The following is a 21,253-nucleotide window of genomic DNA, read 5'->3' as shown; positions in this document are numbered from 1 at the left end:
AACAAACAAAAGGATACATTTAAGTTGAATAAAAGCAAAACGGATTTTGTTTTGCATTTTTATAATCAAATCAAGTAGCAATGTAACACGTAAAATTACAAACTTGAAGCAACCAGAGAGAGCAAAAATTAAGATGTAAAGATATCCTCAAACTTGCAACATACTATATGGAAGCTAACCGTAGAGGTTTGTGAAGCAAACTGCGGCATGAGTTGCAGTCAATTGAACAAAAGCATAGTAGTTTAACTTTGTACTTAAAACCATAGGCAAATGAAGAACAATGTTCTCTTTCATAACGAAAAATTTATTTTAACCACTATCATCATTAGGCAAATCGTTTCACAAATCCAAAAACACAGAATTATATCTTGAACAATGCCAATTAATGATCTCCCATTTACTTAAGCTCAACATCAAAGCCAATGAACTGATGAAAGAGCGAAAAAGAGAAACAAAAAACCTCAATTAAGCAATTAAATGGAGTATTACTTGATAGAGCTGGAAAATTACCCAGTTCTTTAGATAGAGGATCAAGAGTGACTGATGAGAGTGCAGAGAAACGAACGATTGAGAAATTCAAGCTCTGAGCTCAAAGTTGGGGCTTCCAATTTCCAACTGGGGGAGAAATAGCAAGGAAAACACAGAGAACCAATCCACCAAAAATATTAATCAAATGGGTTTCTTCTAATTCAAAATTTGGACCACCCAAATTCCGATGAAGCAATAACCATTCAAAATTCCAACATATTGAAGCCCTCACATACTACAAATTATCAATACCCAGCAATAAAAATTTTGAAAACAGTAATAATGAAGGAAAAAGAAATTAAAGCTTCGAGGCATTCTCTAAATCTCAAGCATCAATCCAAATAGCCAGTAATTTGCACATAAGATAAGAATCTAGCAATATTTCCTTTGTTTAAAACCCAAATTCAAGAAATCATGAAAAATGTAAACTTTATATGGTAATTGAAGCTTTACCTGCAGATCAGCAGCAGCAAATGGAATCCAACGGCATGTACCTCAAAAGTGAGAGAGAGCTGAGAGATGAGTGAGAGAATCGATAAACAAAACCTCCAAAATCACAAAAGGAAATTTGAACAGAAAACAAATTTGCAAATCCAAAATCACAAAAACATTGAGAAAGCTGTAAAACCCACCAGGAAACGCTGGCTTTTCTGGGTAAAAAAATTATTCGAATCGAATTGAAGAACCGAGGAAAGTTCTACTGGTTTAGTGGTTTTTCAGCAAGAAAGCACCCTGTTTGTAATTCATGAGAGGTTGGATAGCGAGACTTCTCTTTCCAAAGAGGTAGCCCCCATTTCGCGATTGCCAAGCATCCTTCACAGTACTAACAGCAAAAAAAACTCAAATAATTCCAAACCTCAACAAATCAAAAAAGGACCAACACAAACACTCAAATAAAAATTTCATCAATTTGTTTATGCTCAATCCGCTATTCTTATTTCATTTCGAATTCTCTGAAAAAAAATACATAAATCCATAAAAAAAAAATCTACCCAAATGAAAAAGAGAAAAAGAAAAAAGAAATAGAAGCTTTCAACAGAGAGATTACCTCAACAACAGAAAGAAACATGTGACTTCTTCAATTTGAACAAAATTCAAGGTAAGTGGCCAAAACATTATGATTATTCAGCTAGTAAATAATGGATTCACCACATTTATAACTCAGGAAATGCAATCCACCATCAAAATTCTATTCATTAAATAGTGAACCCTATATCTTTTGCTAATGAATATTCAAAGTATTTGGCGATAAAATAATGCACAATGGAATAGATTAATCATCAATTAATTTTAATTATCAACTAAAAATAATATTCATTAAAATTGGGGTTTCAGTAACTCTAAATTTTGCTATTGATAAGTGCCAAAAGATGAGTGGCAGGGATATAAACAGAGGTTAATGGTCCAGCTTAGCAGATCAGTTTATAGGTTAGTGTTTGTTAACCTATTAAGTATGTGTCTTGAGAGCTAAGCAAGGTGATTAGTTGTTGTATTAGTTCATGAAACATTATATGGCAAACCAATGTCAGTTCCTATGAAAAATAAGATCACAGAATCTCAGAACAAACAATGCGAGAACATTGCAAGCAACAAAAAACATGAATAAATCAAATATCAAAATCCAACTGACCCAAGCTTCTTTCTCACTTAATACTAAGTCATTCTTAGCTTCGTCTATTCAAGTAATCTGCACATGCATCCGGCAACCCACCTACACCATTAGGAAACAACATGTGTAAGAAGCAGATTAACAAATCAAACATATGCAACTATCTAAGGGAGGAAAAAGTTAAACAATGAAAAGTTGTTAGTTGAGGCAAATCATACTCCACAATGAAAATTAGTAAAGATTAAAGTACAAAACAATTGAGGTAAATCATACTCCAGAACGAAAAAATTTTAGAAATACAAACTTAAAATATTACCCATCATGCTAGACGCTTCTTCTAACACAATTACATTCACCTTTCTAATATCATAGTATTTTTTTCATTTCTGCAATCAATACCGTTCAATCTTTGAATTTTTCATAAATTGGATGGTAGAGTGTAGAGCCTAAAAAATGTTAGGCAGGCTGCTACAAAGATAGTAAAGCCCAACAGTTAGAGAACAATGGATATTCATTGTACTCAATATGCATATATCCCAGGGCCAAGAAAGTTATAAAGAAACAGAAATGAAACTGTACAACAGGTATCCAGCAGGGAACAAACAATATGAAACTGGCACTCAAGTACTGTAAGGAAAATCAAATTAGCATTCATCTAACCAGAGCTTCTAGCTGCTAACAATTAGTTGTTAAAACCCTAACACTAATCAAGCGATCCAGCACATATATCTAGCTTTCTTGCATCCCGCCAGTAATAAAATGCATTCAAGCGCATAGTAGCAGCATGCACAAATAAAGCAGTTTGAGTGACATTACCAGTAGATCAGTGAGTTCACGATAGCTCTTCCTTAGCTCCATGTGTTCCTGCAAAATGGAAAATATAACCTATAAATAACATAGTTCTCAATATAACTTAGTAAAACTCTTCATATGAAGATATACGAAAAGAGAGGAAGCAGATTTCACTTGGCGCGAGTAATGCTCTACATCCCTTTTCATGGAAGCCATCTCAACTCTCATTTTTTGGACTTCGGCTTGAAATCGAGCATTTCAAGAAGGTTGTTTGACAAAGCAAAAAATTCAGAACGCAAAGCTACAAATTGATAATAACAACACTGTTGGGCAATAAACAAAGGATACTTACCTCCAAAGAAAAAAGCTTGCCCTCTGCATCCCTCTGACATTGGCGTGCACGGTCCACTTCTTCATGCCATGCCTGCACCTTAGTATTCACAACTGTGAGTGAGTACTATAATACCATGGTGAAGATTTAAATATCCTCAACTAATTTGGGTTGGGCTGGGCGCCCATGTGACAATGACTATAGTCAAAATTTCAACAAACCAAAATAATATGCAGATAAATAAAATAGAAAATAAAGCCAGCTAATTTCATCAAAAGATAAACAATTTGGATACATTAAGACGCCGAGCAGCAGGAAACTGACCTGGTTTCTGAAGGAGGCATCTGTCTCGGCCTCTCCAGCAGCCTTTCCCTGGCGAGCAGCATACCAGTTCTCTATCTTGTATGCTATTTTCAGCTGGATCTTCTTAACTCGTTTCAAAAAAACGTTCATATAGTTCACCTGCTAAGATTATCACACAGCAAAAAAGTAAACAGATTTGTACAAAAGAATACATAAGGAACCAAGAAATGAGAAAAAGATCTACCAACAGAGGGATGAGAAGCAAACACCAGCAAATTATGAAGAAGCAGAGAAATGAGCACAGTGAAACCCAAAAATTCAAATGATGGTTTGAACAAAGCAAACGAGAACAAAATAATAAAAAAAAAGTTTTTCAAACAGTGTATAACCTGTTGAATCAAAAGAAAGAACTGAAAACTCATACCCTCCCACACGTCCCTCCTTCACTCTGTCACTCTGTCACTCACCCTGCGCACCAACCCATTAATTAACACCAAAAATTGCACACAGTCATGCTTCCTCCTCTCTCTCTCTCTCTCTCTCCCTCTCCCTCTCTCTCTATCTCCCTGTCTATCTCTCTCTCTAAAAAGATAAATCCCCCAAAATCGGACCTAACATACTAAACAATTCCAAAAGCTAAGCTACCATAAAAATACAATAAAAAAAACGAACTTATCTTTGATTTGAGGCATGCAGCGCAAGATCCGGTACCCACTCTCAGCAGGGTTCATTCATGACCCCTACCCCGTTTCCCTGAAATCCCAACGACCTATATGGTCTTCTCTGACCATACCCACTCTCCCACTTGTGAAATCCACATGCAACAATAGTGCCGAGAACCCTTCCCTTCCCCCTCACTCTCCTTCCATCGCCATCTCTCTCTCTCTCTCTCTCACCCACACACACACAGAGCCCTCATCCCCGAAACCCTCATTCAACGACAGCAAATGAAACTTACCCTGTTACCCCCTATCTCACCCAAAACTGAAAGGACAAAATTGTCCTTCCCGATACAATCGGATTGTTATTTTGTATGGGCAAAACTGTAATTTAAAATTTTGGGCATGACCAAGGGCCGAGCTTCTCAGCTAAAACCAATACATTTGGGCCTGGCTGCAAGCTGGGCTGCTCACCTAAAGGCAACACAAAGAGCAATGGCATTGTTGTAATTAAACTGAAATTCAGATTGGAACACTATTCATTTCTACAGTGCCATTTCCAGCCTTACTTTAGACTAAAGTAATAATGCCATGAACAAGCCAAACTTTACAAATGCCTATTTTCGCATACGAAACATTTGAGAAAAAAGTAGCAATGGTCCCTCAACTTTAACCAAATTGGAGCAATGATCCCTCAACTAAAATCCACGACCATTGGTCTCTTAACTATTCAAAACGTGTATTTATGGTCATTTTCGTCAATTTCGTTAAAATTTTTGTCAAAATGAGTCATGTGCAATGCATGTGAAGCTGAATCATGGGGTAAATATGGGAAACTAGATGAGAAAATTGTAGAAATGGTCATTGAACTTTAAGCAATTTGGAGAAATGATCCCTCAATTTTAATTTAATTAGAGCAATGGTCCCCAACTTTAACCTAATTGTAGCAATGATTCTTCTAACATTACTTGTTTTAACAAAAGTTCTGACGGGGTTAATGAAAATGACCATAACTACACGTTGTGTGGAGTTAAGGAACCAATGGTCATGAATTTTTAGTTGAGAGACCATTGCTCCAATAAGATAAAAGTTAAGGGATCATTGCTACAATTAATTTCCTCAAAACAATTTGGCTTTTCGATATCAATGTTGAAAAAGCATATATGGAATTGTCCTATGTATGGAATATCTATTTAAGTTCTCATTGGTTTTACATTACCTTTTGCATATGTCTGGAGAACAAATATATACATAGGAAACCTTTAAGGGAAGGGGTTCCCATTCTTTTATAAAAATGAAGATTAATTGTAGGGTTCTCACCACATCGAACTTTAACGATCGTAATCGTCTATTTTTCAAGTTGCACCACATAGATCATCCTTACACAATATTAACCAAATCGGAAATGTTTAAGATATCTAATTGAGTTCAAAGAAATTAACGAATACTTTGTTATATAAGAAACAATAAAATTTTATCTTGATAATTAAATAGGCAAATAGGTTCGGATTGAATTGAATTTTTACAAGGATGATCTATGAATCGAGAATTACAAAATAGACTGTTCGGATCGTTAAAGTTCAATGCAGCGTGGGCCCCACAACTAATCCCCATTTAAAAAAAAAATTGAAAATTCCTTTGCATAAAGGGCCTGTGTGTATGTATGTGTGCGTGTGTGTGTCTATATATATATATATATATATAATCTGAAAGGGATGCAATTGTTTTCTTATTAATTATACTGTAATACATTAACTATGTATGTATAATCCAATGAACTTGCTTATATCTCTGGAAGTGTATACGGATCAACCGCCAAAGCTTTTATATACAAATGCATCTATATTTGTAAACAACATCTTCACTTATTTTCTAAAAGTGTTTCATTTATTTTAACCATTCTATTTAAAGTTTATCAAAATAGTACTTGGATCTGATGGTGTGGGAGGGTATGAGTTTAAATAGAATTATTAATACAAGAAACCACCACCACCTCAATCAACTCATATTCACAAGTGTAAGCAATTACTAAATGCATCACTTTCGACTCTAGTCTTAATTAGATTACTTGGGATAAACTTTAAATAGAATGGTTAAAATAAATGAAACACAAGTTAAATAGAATGGTCAAAATAGTACCGGAGTCACCTCTGTGACCTGTCCGGCCTTCTGCACACAAGTTACGCTCTAGTGCTTTCTCATCAATCATCTGTGCACATAATCTAAGGTCACCCACCAGTCGAAATCTCACTAACACTCTTCGACTGGCCCGTCGCACCCACTCCGCGTGGACTGTGCGACCAGCATCTACTTGGATCCAAGGCGAGCGTGCGATGCGGTGAATACTATAAGCACTAAACCATGGTGCAGGATTTGAGCTCAATATACATCAACATCATCATAATAGTAATTAAATACTCACCTGATACTCACCTGTGCGTCCGCCGCACCAATTCATATATATGCATCATATATCAATTCATATCATTTCATACATGGCAATTCAATTCACGTTTTTCATATAGTTCTATATACTTTTCACATATTTCTATTTAAAGCATAATTTCATGCTTTTTCAATTTCTGGGAAAACGGCAAGTATATATATATACGGAAAACAAAACTGCCCACTCACCTGGAGTTCGCCCTACAACTCCCTAGCACAATACGCCAAGGCGTCATGACGATCGGCGCCTAAAACAATAATCAATTCCAACCTTAGAATTCATATCGATAGAATATATAACTTATATAAAATACGTCACTGCGTAGTTCGATCCGGAAGATCCACCACTCAGATTTTAAATCCATAACTTCCAGAGGTCCACAATATATCTCTAGGATAACATCCTAAAATTTCATTACCATCCAACGGTCGGATCTCCGTCAATTTCCAAAACTAAGTGACGGTTAACATTTTATTTTATGGACTTACAACTCCAATTCCGGAAGATCCGTAAATCGGATTCCCAATCCGAAAGTTCCAATAATCCTCAAATATTACGTATTACTACGTATCAAAGTTTAGTGACGATCTAACGGTCGGATCGTCAATTCACATTTTCACCTAAATGTGAAAACTATAAAACGTTATTCGAACACCTAACCAACAATCCTTAATAACTTTCTCATACGGTGCTCAATTTGGGTATATGAATATACCACGGTGATCTACTCGACGTCGCGGACGTCGACATATTTTTAAAATAATTTTATTTTATTTTATTTTTTTTACTGTAGCACCTTCTTCTTCCTTGGGTCGCCGGACTGGTTTTTATTGTTACAACGTTTTGAGAAATGTTTGGATTTGGAAAAGAATTGTTTTACTGACCCACTCAATTTTGGTTTTGCGCCCCTCCAGGTTCAGGAATCACAAAGGTGTGGTGACTACGAGGAATTTGACGGTGTTCTGACAGATTGGACAAAATTAGGACTCACCTTCGGGTGTATCAACTTATAAATTGTATCTTAAAGCTTCCGTACTGTGCAAATGGTTACGTCACTCTCACGTGACGGCCAGCATGCCCTCCTTCGGGACGGGGTGTGTCAGTTGGTATCAGAGCATGGTTGCAATCTTGGACATTTTGAGAAGTTCTAGTGAATTCTGTCAGAACTACACCGCCTCGTAGCAAGCCACTTAGTTAGAGGAATTTAGTCTCCCTAATATAGCGGTTTAGGGGAAACTATTATTATGGTGATTCAGTCTATTATAAAAAGGGACATTTTAAGACAGGTTATGAGTCGAATTTGAATCACCTTATGGAATGATGAACCTGAGGGAGCGAAGTAACGGATTAACCAATTGGAAAAGATGTTTCAGATTATGCAAGTCAAAGGAAATTTCCTTCTGACAGGTGGGTCGAGACGACTACCTGGTTTGAGTTATGAACGTGTATCCTGATGGAAGCAGGAGTATTGATTGTTGTCATCAGAGGAAGTAGCCGATTTAAAATTGTTTAAGGACTTATTTAAGGAAAAGTTTATCCCTCCGGCATTTATCGTTGGTAGTAAGCAAGATTTTGCAAATGTGAATCAAGGAAGTTGACGATAAATGAATATTATAGAAAGTTTTCAGACTAGCCTCGTTTCCATTCGGATATTGCTGCTAATTTGGTGGAGGTGTTATGTTGTTTTAAGCTGGGTGGCAAAAAGGGAAGTGGTATTTTGGGTGACCACTATCCATTGTACTTCTTACCAGGAATATACGAGATGCTGTTGAGTCTTGAGGACTCTGAGAACATGAGCAACGAGAATAAAGAAGAATAAGAAATGAATGGGAATTAAAAGAAGACGATAAAGTTAATGATTCGTCATATCAAAGATATAGAAAGATTCAGAGCTTCGAAAGAAGTGAAGCTAGAGTTAATTCTTCCAGCTGAGGTTTTAATGTTGCTGGTCAGAGTAAAAGTGATGGATATACTGGTAATCCCAGATATTTGAGACAAGGTGTCTCGAGTAAAGGAAATGTACCTTGTGCAGCAGGTACAAAATTAACACTTTGGGAAGTGTGAAATTAATGAATGTGTTTATGTGAACAGAGGGGACACAGAATTGTGAATCGTCCCTAGAATCAGTTGTACTCAATAATTTTCCATGATATCATAGTGTCGATTCAGCAGAGTTATGGACTTAGTAGTTTGGTCGGATTGACCGTGAGTACAGAGAGGTTGGATGAGTTATAGGCTCGGCCGTACCGACCACGCGGAGTGGATCCGGCCGACGTATTATTGAGATAAGAGTTGAATCAGCCGTATTGGTCATTCTAGTTGACTTCGACTGATATATTTCTTATTATGTATGTTATTACCTAGAGAGTAGTAAATAAATGTAGTTGAGACAAGTGTATGTATTTTGCATTGAGTGACAAAATAGTAATGTTATATCTTTGAGAGTGGTTGCCTACTTATCGAGACAACGATGATTTATCAGTATTGCGGGCTGCAGACCGTAATATTAATAACTCATTCGTGGATTCGTTAAGCAAGCAACCCGGTAGATTATTTTATGTTAGTATTGTACTTATTTAGAATGCTTAATAATAATAGAATATATATTGTATCAGTTAATTCTGTTCCATTAGATCGGTTGGTTATAATTGTGACAAGACGGAATGTTACGGGAAACCAGTACTTTCCATCGATCTGGATGACCAGAGATTACTTTTGTAAGTATGCAAGGTGGATTGAGTCAGGCCGTTATTAATGCTGTGAGAGCAAAGAGATTGTTTTCGAAAGGCTGTTAAAAATACTTAGCTCATGGGGTGCTAAATGATGTTGTTTGGAGTAGTGTGAATAATGTCAAAAGGGTTAGACTTTTCTTGATGTCTCCCCTGAAAGTATACCTGGATTGTCTTCAGGCAGAGATATGAGGTTCATTATTGATTTGTTGCCAGGTATAAATTTATATTGGAGATTGGTTCATGATGAGTTAAGGGAATTGGAAATTTAGTTGAAAGAATTGGTTGATAAAAGTTTTATTCAACCTAGTACAACACTTTTGAGGAGCCCCAGTTTGTTGGTGAGGAAGAAAATGGATCTTGAGACTGTTCATTGATTATAGACAATGGAGTCGGGTAACGAATGAGAACCGTTATCCATTGTGGTGTATTGACGCTCATTTGATCAGTTCAAAGGTGCTTGTATATTTTCAAAGATTGACTTGAAGTCTGGTTATTACCAATTAAAGATTATGAATGACGTTGATCATAAGATGGTTTTCTGGACTTGTTATGGTCCTTATGAGGTTTGGTGATGCTATGTGGATACTCATGCGGTTTTATGAGTTGATGGATGAAGTATTCCAATAATGCCTTGATAATTGATATCATTTTCATTGACGATATTCTGGTACATTCTGAGCCAGAGCAGAGCATGTAAACGTATTAAGTCGATGAAGCAAAGATTGAAAGAACGTTGGTTGTATGCTAAGTTTAGCAAATGCGAATGTTGGATGAATCAAGTGGCATTATGAGATTGGTTATATCTGCTTAAGGTATTCAAATGAATTCTTAAAAGGCAGCAGAATTGAGAAATTGGAACAACCACAAGCCATAATTGAGATTCGGAAATTCTTAACTTACCAGACTATCTTGGATGGTTGTGAAAGAGTTTTTAGTCATTGCTTTGTCATTGACGAGACTGTTGAGAAAAGAGGTTATGTATGAGTGGGAAGGAAATTGTGAGCAAAGGATTCAACAACTGAAGTATTTCCTCACTCATGCACGTATTTTGGTATTCCCAGAGAATAGTGGTAATCATAAATTTTTAGTGATGTTTCTTGAATGGTATTGGAGGCATGTTGATGCAAATGTTAGGGTGATTGCATACGTTTCACGATAAATGGAACCTCATAAGATGAATTACCCTACTGGTGATTTGGAAGTCACGATTATCATCCTTGCTGTGAAGTTATGGAGACATTATATGTTGATAAGAATACAAGATTTTACAAATCAAAAGAGTCTCCAATATTTGTTTACTTGGAAGGATTGTGATATGAGGCAACAAAGGTGGATTGAATTACTTAGTGATTATGATTGTACGATCAGGGTGATTGTGAATTGTTGTAACTGAAGCACTTGATAAGAAGACTGCAGTAATAATTAATATCTGGTACGCTTGCCATGATTATCTTCTTGTGGATTGGAAACCAACTAAAGTAAAGTTAAGAATGAAAGATCGAGAAGAAGTTATACTTGTTAAATTTCAAGTTAGGCCTGTTTGGTAAGGTCGTACTCGAAACTTAAATGTTTGACGAGGAAATTTAAGAATTAACCAAGGTAGAGAAAGAAGGGAAAAAGAATGAATACATGATTCGTGAATCAAATGGTATGTGGATACAAGAAAACCAAAAGTATGTGCCTAATGCTGAGGATTTGAAGCAAGCAAATATTGGACAAAGTTCACTGTTCAACTTCTGCAATATTCCAAAAGTAATAAGATTTATCATACCACTCGACAGTTTTATTTGATCAGCAGATTGAGGCGGAAAGAGATAAACCTTTGGATTGAGACAGCTATTTTCTGTTTCTAAACAGAAATGGAAAGATATTACTTTGGACTATGTGTACAAGTTTCCTTGTATACAAGATGGTTACGATTGAATGTGAAGTGATGGTTGGGCAACGTAACAAGTTAGTATATTTACTCCAGTGTTGAGTAACAACCTTTCCCAGACAGTGCAACAGTACTTATTTGTTTTATGGAAAAGAGAATTGGGTTACGGGACTGCTGAGTTTCTTAAGTATGTTGGTTTCGCCAGTTTTCAAAGTAACGCCATAATGTCCATGAAGCGTGTCATGTGTGTCGATTTTTGCTGAATTGTGGATGGAATGCTTCTGGGTAGAGAAAGATTCGATCACAAAAGAATTTTGGTGGACCCGAAATTTTGGATGAGTCTCCTCAAAGTATTCAGGTGATTAAGTTAACCTGAAGTAACCAGGAATGGCAAAAGAGACTAACAGATGGATATGCCACTAATCGAGTGTGTAAGGTAAATGGTTTGATATTTTTGGAAATTTCACCATGAACAGAAATAGTAAGATTCAGAAAGGAAGACAAGATAAGTCTTGAACACATCAGTCCGTTTTGATCACTAAAGGAATCAATAAAGTTGCATACATGTGGTGATGTCTTCAGAGTTGGCTAAGATACTTAATGTATTTTGGGTTCGATACGTTGTCACTAGGTGGCAGATTCGTCACATGAGATTCTGGTGCAACTATTGAGAATTAAATTGGATTCGACTTGATAAGGAACCAAGGACGACTTTAGATTGGAAAAAGAAAGTCTTGAGAATTAAGACAGAGTAAGTGGTAAAAGCTTTGTGAAGGAAATCATTCAGTAGAAAATTATGTGGGAGAAAGAGAATCGGATGAGAGAGATTTACCCGAAGCTATTGTTGAAGTATGGTTGATTTAGTTGGTTGCTGGAATTTCGGGGACGAAATTCTATAAGGAGGGAAGATTGTCACAGCCCGTTCCAAAAATATTACATTCGTGGCTGTGAATGGACGAAATTGCCCTTAAGAAATACTAAGTATGTGAAGCTCAAGTTGATAATTATCTAGGTTCCTAAGTTTTGAAAATAAAATGGAATTTATTAAGGATGGAACTTAGATTTTTAGGTTAAAATTTTGTGGTTTGGAGTTGGGGATTGGAAAAGGACCACATGGGATCCCCACACCCCTCAATCCTCTCCCTATTTTCTGCATACTGTCTCTCTCTCTCCTCCCTCACGAATCTCTCTCTCTCTGTCACTCTTCTTCTCCGTTCGAACAAACCAACCGCAAAACAACCTTAAACTTCCACCAACGACGGAGTTAAGACCACCATCGAACTCCTGGAGACTCCACGATCACGTAGACACCAATTTCAGGTAAGTTTTACTTCGGAAAACCTAGATTCTAAACTCCCCGTGAAAGTGCACTGTTCATGATTTTCGAATTGACTTTGTTTTAGGACAATCCAAGCTCATAGTGAGCTTAGTGAGGTCCCAAGGAAGCTCGGAGTGCTTCGTTGGAAGTTTTTGGACGTAAGAACACGGAGATCGACAAGTTCAAAGTTTGGCCGGAGCTTTCGAGGCTTTTTCCGGCGAATCCCCGGCGAGTTAGGAGTCGAGGTAGGTATCAATCTCTTCATCTCGTCAATTACTACAACTTTCCTTTTTGTTTCACTCAATTTCGTTGAGTATTGAAGAAGTTATACTCATTTGAAAAATACCCAGTTTCCGGCGACCTCCGAGGCTTTCGAGGCAGTTTCCGGCCAAACCACGGAGAACTAGGTGTTTTGTAAGGTACCATTCTCTTTGTCTCTTCAAGGGCTACAACTTTCGTTTTTGAATCACTTGATTTCGTTGAGAAATGACAAAGTTATGGCAATTTGAAAAACTGCCCAGAAAACGGCCGCTGGAAAAACCAGTCCGGCGACCCAAGGAAGAAGAAGGTGCTACAGTAAAAAAAATAAAATAAAATAAAATTATTTTAAAAATATGTCGACGTCCGTGACGTCGAGTAGATCACCGTGGTATATTCATATACCCAAATTGAGCACCGTATGAGAAAGTTATTAAGGATTGTTGGTTAGATGTTCGAATAACGTTTTATAGTTTTCACATTTAGGTGAAAACGTGAATTGACGATCCGACCGTTAGATCGTCACTAAACTTTGATACGTAGTAATACGTAATATTTGAGGATTATTGGAACTTTCGGATTGGGAATCCGATTTACGGATCTTCAGGAATTGGAGTTGTAAGTTCATAAAATAAAATGTTAACCGTCACTTAGTTTTGGAAATTGACGGAGATCCGACCGTTGGATGGTAATGAAATTTTAGGATGTTATCCTAGAGATATATTGTGGACCTCTGGAAGTTATGGATTTAAAATCTGAGTGGTGGATCTTCCGGATCGAACTACGCAGTGACGTATTTTATATAAGTTATATATTCTATCGATATGAATTCTAAGGTTGGAATTGATTATTGTTTTAGGCGCCGATCGTCATGACGCCTTGGCGTATTGTGCTAGGGAGTTGTAGGGCGAACTCCAGGTGAGTGGGCAGTTTTGTTTTCCGTATATATATATACTTGCCGTTTTCCCAGAAATTGAAAAAGCATGAAATTATGCTTTAAATAGAAATATGTGAAAAGTATATAGAACTATATGAAAAACGTGAATTGAATTGCCATGTATGAAATGATATGAATTGATATATGATGCATATATATGAATTGGTGCGGCGGACGCACAGGTGAGTATCAGGTGAGTATTTAATTACTATTATGATGATGTTGATGTATATTGAGCTCAAATCCTGCACCATGGTTTAGTGCTTATAGTATTCACCGCATCGCACGCTCGCCTTGGATCCAAGTAGATGCTGGTCGCACAGTCCACGCGGAGTGGGTGCGACGGGCCAGTCGAAGAGTGTTAGTGAGATTTCGACTGGTGGGTGACCTTAGATTATGTGCACAGATGATTGATGAGAAAGCACTAGAGCGTAACTTGTGTGCAGAAGGCCGGACAGGTCACAGAGGTGACTCCGGTAGAGTGAGAGTGATAGATTTTGAGCTCTAGGTTCAACCGTACATGGCTATTAGAGGGCCTCCGGTTGATTACTTTCTTGCACCTGATATGATTATTGTTGATGCATCCATACTTAACTGTTGAATTAGACATGGCATGGCATAATTGTACTGAAAAATGTTGAGTTAATGAATTGAAGTATTGAGAATATATATGTATATTTATATTTTACATTTCTGGGAAAATATACAAGTTTTACGGATTGGGGTTACAACGTTTTGAGAAATGTTTGGATTTGGAAAAGAATTGTTTTACTGACCCACTCAATTTTGGTTTTGCGCCCCTCCAGGTTCAGGAATCACAAAGGTGTGGTGACTACGAGGAATTTGACGGTGTTCTGACAGATTGGACAAAATTAGGACTCACATTCGGGTGTATCAACTTATAAATTGTATCTTAAAGCTTCCGTACTGTGCAAATGGTTACGTCACTCTCACGTGACGGCCAGCATGCCCTCCTTCGGGACGGGGTGTGTCATTTATAGACATGCATATGTGGGTACATAAAATGCAGCAACCTTAAAAACCATTTTACATAATATTCTCCAAAAACTTTGTACCCATATATTTATGTAAAACAAATTTGAACCAACCAAAACATATTATAGCAATAGATATATTAGAACGAACCATGTTGATTAAAAATGTACCCATGGACATAAGTGTAGCCAACCAGACATTGAATAATCAAGACTAATATATAATAATAAAAGAAAAAGAAAAAAAATATAAAGAACAAAAGAAAATGACTTCAGAATGGTACAGTTTTTACATAGCCCGCTCACTCTACAGTCTCTGCATGTTTGAATCAACCAGATTCCTTGAGAAAGCGATGCATGCATTGCCTTGCCTATGCCACACAAATCTCACAAGCCGATAAAACCATTGATGCTAATTTGTATTTTAATCACAATAGGTTTATTCAACATATATGCATTGGATCAATTCAGGAATGGAGAAAAAATGGAGAAAATTGGGTTTGGGGTGTTGTAGATTCCAGATGTGCATAAGGGAAGAAGAAGAATGGAGGAGTTCAAATGGATTTTCCTTGTTTTAAACTTACTCATATAGTTTATTTTGCCTTAAATGCAGAAAGGGGATGAGATTTCGTTTATGATGACGTGTAATATTTTAAATACTAAAATGATGACATGGAATAAGTCAAGGGACCTTGATCTAAAATAGAAAAATAATAAGATTTCAATCAATGTAATATGAAAATAAGGGATGGGAACCTAATTTTTCCAAAAACTTGTATATACTATAGAAATAATTGATGACATAAGAGACAAGGAGCTATTTATAAATATTTTACTTTATCCCTATTTTTATCTGAGAATTTTTTGTTTTTTCATCGGATCTGTTCATTTTTACTATGTTCATAATCTAATCAACTAGAATTTTAATTTTTTTTGCTATTTTAATGTTTTGATTGGTTTGGATTGCGTTGTGCAATTCAATCATTTTTTATTATTGAGATTCCGGTTTGTTTGGTAACTACTTTTAATCTACTTCCTTTGAGCTTTCACTTTTTAGTTCTCAGTCTTCATTTTTTCTTAAACTAAAAGTATTTACCAAACAAGATTTTAGTTTTCAGTTTTCAAAAAAGTGCAAAATAAAAATTAAAAGCTGAAAACGAAATGGTTATCAAACGGCCTCTTATTCAATGTAAATATTACTATATCTATACGTCTACATATCTGCATATACATTTTACTCTAATTCAGCAATAGCTTCTAGCTCTAGGCGTCTTGCATTTCTAGTTGTAGGACCAGTAGGCACAAAGGGATTAGGCGGCATACTCAAGCTTTCTCCTCCTCCTTCTAACATCTGAACCGCTATTTTCATGGAAGGACGATCCGACGGGTGCCACTGGATACACCATAGCCCTATAATTGCAAGTTTCTTTGGAATTTTACCATCTCCTTCTTCCCCAATGTGGATTTGTAGGTCATCCCCTTCCTCTAGAAGATTATAAATCCACTGTGGATAGTAAATTTCATTTGTAGTGTTATCCGTGATTGAACCAATATTCTTCCTTCCTCCTACCATCTCAAGCAGCAGCATTCCAAAGCTATAGACATCTGCCTTGTAAGACACATTTCCGAAATTCCTGGAAAACACTTCAGGTGCAATGTAGCCCATGGTCCCCCTAGCTGTAGTCATGGACACCAAGCTTTGATCCTTGGAACATAACTTGGCCATACCAAAATCAGAAATTTTTGGAGTGAAGTTTTGGTCTAGCAAAACATTATGGGGTTTGATGTCGAAATGCAGGATTCGTAGATCGCATCCCTGGTGAAGATATTCAATTCCTTTGGCTATGCCTAGGGCAATATCTTGCAACTTATCCCAACCAAGAAATGAATTCTTACTATCTGCAGATGAAATGAAATCCTGCAGGGAACCATTGGGGAAGAACTCGTAAACAAGAGCTCGTGCAAATCCATCAGCACAAAATCCAACCAAGCGAGCCACGTTGACGTGGTGGATATGACCCATCGTTCGCACTTCATTTACGAACTCTTCCCCATCTCCCTTGGAACTGTTGAGGACTTTGACAGCAATAAAGAATTCGGAAGAGAGCATTCCTTTGAAGACAGTTCCATAGGCTCCTTCGCCCAACTTGTCCTTGAATTGATTTGTAATCCTCTTAATATCTGCGTACGAATACCTGGTTGGTTTGAGTGCTTTGTAATCCTCCAAGAATCTTTCAATTCTTAATCGACTCTCTTTCTCCTTTCTATCAGCGCTATGTACCCGATATGCTGCAATCATCAGTAGAACAAGAAGCAAAGCACCCAGGATTCCACCTGTAACCACTTTTTTCCATGTGTTGCCTGTAGAAGATCATTGCAAATTTAAACGAGACTGTCAGGTAATATTCCTAGTAAAAATGGATTGGACAACATATTTTAAATAATAATTACTAAGACGTAAATGTAAAGATGTTTAAAACTAGCAATGAATATATATGTTATCCTTACTTGGTTTCTTCCAGTCAAGACATTTAATTTCACTATTTGTGCCATCGTTCTTCCACCTACACCTCTTTCCCTGTGCTTCACATACTGTGCAATTTGGTTCAGACCATTTGAAACGAACATTATAACCGCCTACCCAAGAACCGAATGGAACTGATAAAACATCATACATCTTTGAACAAGATTGTACTTTCTGGAAGAGATCTTCCAATAGATATGTAGAACTGGAATCAACGGCATAAATTATGCGGCCAGGGTCGCCGAGGCAGGGGAATTGATACGGATATGGATCGCTTGCAACAGAAGTAGTACAACTGAATAAGGTCAAGTTACTCATGTCATCGACTGACACGTTGAAGGGAGAGGGTGGCATGTTTGGGATTTCAACAGACTTTAGCAGCAGGCAGCTACTTGGGGGATACACTTGGATTTCCTGACTCTTGTAATCTATGTGTTTGACAAATAATTTTACTAGTATTTGCTGCTCATATCTTACATTGCATTCAAGCCCAGGATTTCCACAATGATGTTTGCGGCTGATGCGCAATGGGAAATGGATAGCTGCGCCTTGATCATCGCCACACTTGGATTCCAGGCACGCATGGCTTGCTCCAACTAGTTTGAAGAAAACCAGTAACAATATGCAAAAGTAAGAGATGATCAATTTCTGCATTTCTGAGCTAATAATAACAAAAATAATGCGCAAGGATTTTTCTTTTGTGTAATTGAGCAGAGATATATACGTAGTAATTATACGGTGTCATCCATTGACGAGAGAGAGAGAGGGAGAGAGCATTATGATACACAATTCTGTCTTTTGCCGTTGACTGACTCTGTCAAAACACCATTGACTGACTTTTCTCTGGGATATTTGAAGTCCTTACTGAAACTTCACGGAAGGTGATTTATGTCCTTACTGCAACTTCATGGAAATTAGTGGAGGCAGGTTCTTCACCTTAATTTTAGCCTTCTTCTTTTGCTTTTTAAGTGAAACTTAACGGCGCTAAGGAAAAATATGGCGAGAATAATTAATTGGGGAAAAGATTGTCTTCCTTGATTCCAATCATTTGAAAGTTCTACGACGAGAAAACTCTTACTATACCAATGCATGACCATGTCAATAACATATACAATTGTACTAACAATAATTTTCATTTTTTTTTCTATGTTCCTCCTCAGTATTTGCCATACATGTTTGAATGTATGAACAAATATATATTGTGATATGCAACAAAATTTAAATAGTTATAAGATATGTGACTCTGTTTTAACCAAAAGTTCTATATACATGTAGACGCACAAGGTTTTTGAGGCGGTGCAACCAAAAAACAAATGAGGCAAAAATGAACAGATAAAATGAGAGGAACATAGTCAAGTGATGGTGCTCTAAGTTGCATCCCACTTTAACTACAAACGTCATTAAACCCACTCCTTGTAAATCATTCACAATGGACGCACATTGAAAATTTGTTGCACACTTGCCCAATTCGTTGCTTCAGTTTGTGGATAGCTGTCGGAATAATGCTGAGGATGATTAAAAGATTTCAATTTTGCTATGATGCCATCCATGTGACCTCCGTCTTCACAAATCTTATCTTTTTCCCAGTCGGCGGAAACCCTTGGCGGCTTTTAGCACTAACGATTTTATGCAGGTTACTATGGGCTCGTGGCGGCGGCGATGACAATGTGACAGTGGCTCTGGCGTGTCGTGGTATCTCCTCTGCCACCCAAGCCCCAAGCCTTTGTTGTCCTTGCCACCGACACACCCACATGGTCGTGCAACCCATGCCTCCTGCCACGTCTCTTCCCTTTGGACATGCATGTGGACATGTCATCGACTTTAGGTTTAAGTTTTTGTTTGTAGGACCTTGAGCAGGTTAGGGTAGTAGATTTTGTGTTACTGTGGTGATTTGTTTGTATTTCTTATGCGATTTATTTGGTCTTATTGTCGATGGTTTTATGTCAAGGTACCAGTGTGAGGATTGCCGCGTTTGTCGTCTTTGTGACAATTTTATCGGGACCCTTGTTTGTGGTTGTCTATTATGGTAGCCGTATAGGGTTTACAAAATGTTTGCATCTTGTGCAAACTATCTCTAGATAAAACAAATTGGCCATGGAACACTCTATCGCTTTCTGTCAAAAAAAAAAAAAAAAGATGCACAATGTTATCAATCATGTTTTCTCTTCTACATGTTTCTTTTGTCCAAAAAACATACACTAAATCAGAAAGAAAAAAAAAAAGGTCTTCCAAATACTACATTTCTACAATGAACAGTTGGTTACATGTAAATGCAAAGAGAGAACAATCTAGTATAGTACCATGAGAAAGTAATTAACACCGAAATCATCATATTCAGTCTTGCCTATTGTTAAACCTTCAAAAACACAATATCTATAACAAGGAACTAACATCAAAATCCATAAAAAAACTAAAAAATTGTGTAACAGATCCAACCAATACACAATTCAATCGGAAGAAAAAAAGCACACAAACATATGACTATCAGAAAATAAAAATAACTAGCAAAATTCACAATTGGCATAAAGAGTATACCCGAAAAGTTAAAAATATAATTCAAGAAAGAAGAGAGTAGAGGCGTTGACCTAGAACAAAAGCAAGAGATGATGCAAGAGCCGAAAATCCCTTCGAAGATGGGAGAGTTAATCGAGTGAAAGATGCAGCCCTAGACCCTTATCAGGTTTTATCATGAAATTTGGCGCCCTAAACCCTTATTCAAGAAAGTTTGACGCTGGCAAGATTTTTCCGCTTATAAATTTGTGATTCTCGTTATAGTTGGAATTGTGAAATTACACCTATTTAGACGAAATTAAAATCGGGAATCTTCATCCCCTATTTCAAGATTGGTGTGTATCCATCTAGAAATATGCATATACATTTTACGTAATGACTATAAGATTAAAAAGGAAATTAGCTTTAGATCTGCATATGAAGCTTCCCAAGTCTTTGGATCTATTTGGATAAATTTTGTCACGACAGTGACAGTGTTCATCTTCTCTAGTTATAAAAAATTGTACCGTACGTCTTAGTCTACCAATCCGATACATGTATTAGTAACAACTTGTTTTCCGGTATTATCTTATTAGAGGGCCAAAGGAGATCGAAGCAACTTGTTCACTAACTCACATCAATATCAATATTCATGTTCATCTTCATTTCTCAATAAACTCACATCAATTGGAAGCCCTACCACTTAGAAACTTAGACTTCTTTCTTTGTCAGATAGAGTTATGTAGAAATTTCATCCCATATTCCATTTGGAAACTTGCACTCTCGTTCCCCCTAGAGGCTTGAAAGTAAATACAATACTATGACTTTTCTTCTAGTCAAATAGCGTGTCAATGACTGCCACTTAGAAAATGAGGTTTTCTTGTTTTTTTACTAAATCATTGTAACTTTTTTTTTGGCTTCTAATAAATGTCTCGTCTCCCTCTAAGGTGGTTCTTTGTATTCACCATCAATCATTCACATCCTCTTAAATAAATAGTTGATTTTTTTTCAAAGGAAATACTTTTTTTTCTCCAAATAAAGTCATATTTATTTGGAAGTTTTAACGAAACACTCCCAGGACTGTTCACTTCTAACGAAAAGCCACATTTTTACCTTTCTCTGGTACTATTCACTACACATTTATTTGTCATTTTTCATTAAAACTAAAAAAAAATTGGACTTTTCATTAGTTTTCCTTCTTTATTTTTATCTTCTAATAAACATGAAGGCATAAAAGAAAGAAAAATGGTGTGGCAAACTCACAATCCCTTTCCAGATCATTGAAATTTCATTCGTTCAACTTTTACGCCTCATGCTCATTTTCCTGAGAAATTTAATAAAAGAAGAATAATCATTTGGACAACACACATAATTCCAAAATTTTGGATAGCAACTAAAAAGAAAGCTTTCGTTCTTGGACTGATTTCCTATGAGTGTTGAGTACCCAGCATCCAT

At 36.7% G+C, this 21,253-nt stretch overlaps 1 protein-coding gene and 1 long non-coding RNA gene across 6 annotated transcripts; one reads left to right on the top strand and one right to left on the bottom strand.

Moving 5' to 3' along the window:
* The first annotated feature begins 11,615 nt into the window (after positions 1-11,615).
* On the top strand, positions 11,616-14,834 carry LOC139189956 (uncharacterized). Its single transcript, XR_011573781.1, has 5 exons — positions 11,616-12,596; positions 12,680-12,839; positions 12,945-13,013; positions 13,712-13,770; positions 14,596-14,834. It is a non-coding gene; the product is annotated as an uncharacterized lncRNA (long non-coding RNA).
* A 1,112-nt stretch (positions 14,835-15,946) lies between these two features.
* LOC103427100 (rust resistance kinase Lr10-like) lies at positions 15,947-19,110 on the bottom strand. 5 transcript variants are annotated; one of them, XM_029094356.2, is made up of 3 exons: positions 18,033-19,110; positions 17,293-17,904; positions 15,947-17,145 (listed from the first exon to the last, which is right to left on the bottom strand). In XM_029094356.2, the coding sequence occupies exons 2-3, from the start codon at positions 17,660-17,662 to the stop codon at positions 16,019-16,021; spliced, it is 1,497 nt and encodes a 498-aa protein (XP_028950189.1). In that variant the 5' UTR covers positions 17,663-17,904; positions 18,033-19,110; the 3' UTR covers positions 15,947-16,018. The 5 variants fall into 5 exon arrangements, with proteins under 5 accessions (XP_028950189.1, XP_028950197.1, XP_070665330.1 ...); XM_029094364.2 differs by having other exon boundaries at positions 18,748-19,110; XM_070809229.1 differs by having other exon boundaries at positions 18,705-18,723.
* Between the last annotated feature and the right edge of the window lie 2,143 nt (positions 19,111-21,253).

The sequence above is a fragment of the Malus domestica genome, chromosome 02, assembly GCF_042453785.1.
Source record: "Malus domestica chromosome 02, GDT2T_hap1".
Taxonomy (NCBI): Eukaryota; Viridiplantae; Streptophyta; class Magnoliopsida; order Rosales; family Rosaceae; genus Malus; species Malus domestica.
This window is presented reverse-complemented; position numbering and strand designations above follow the sequence as displayed.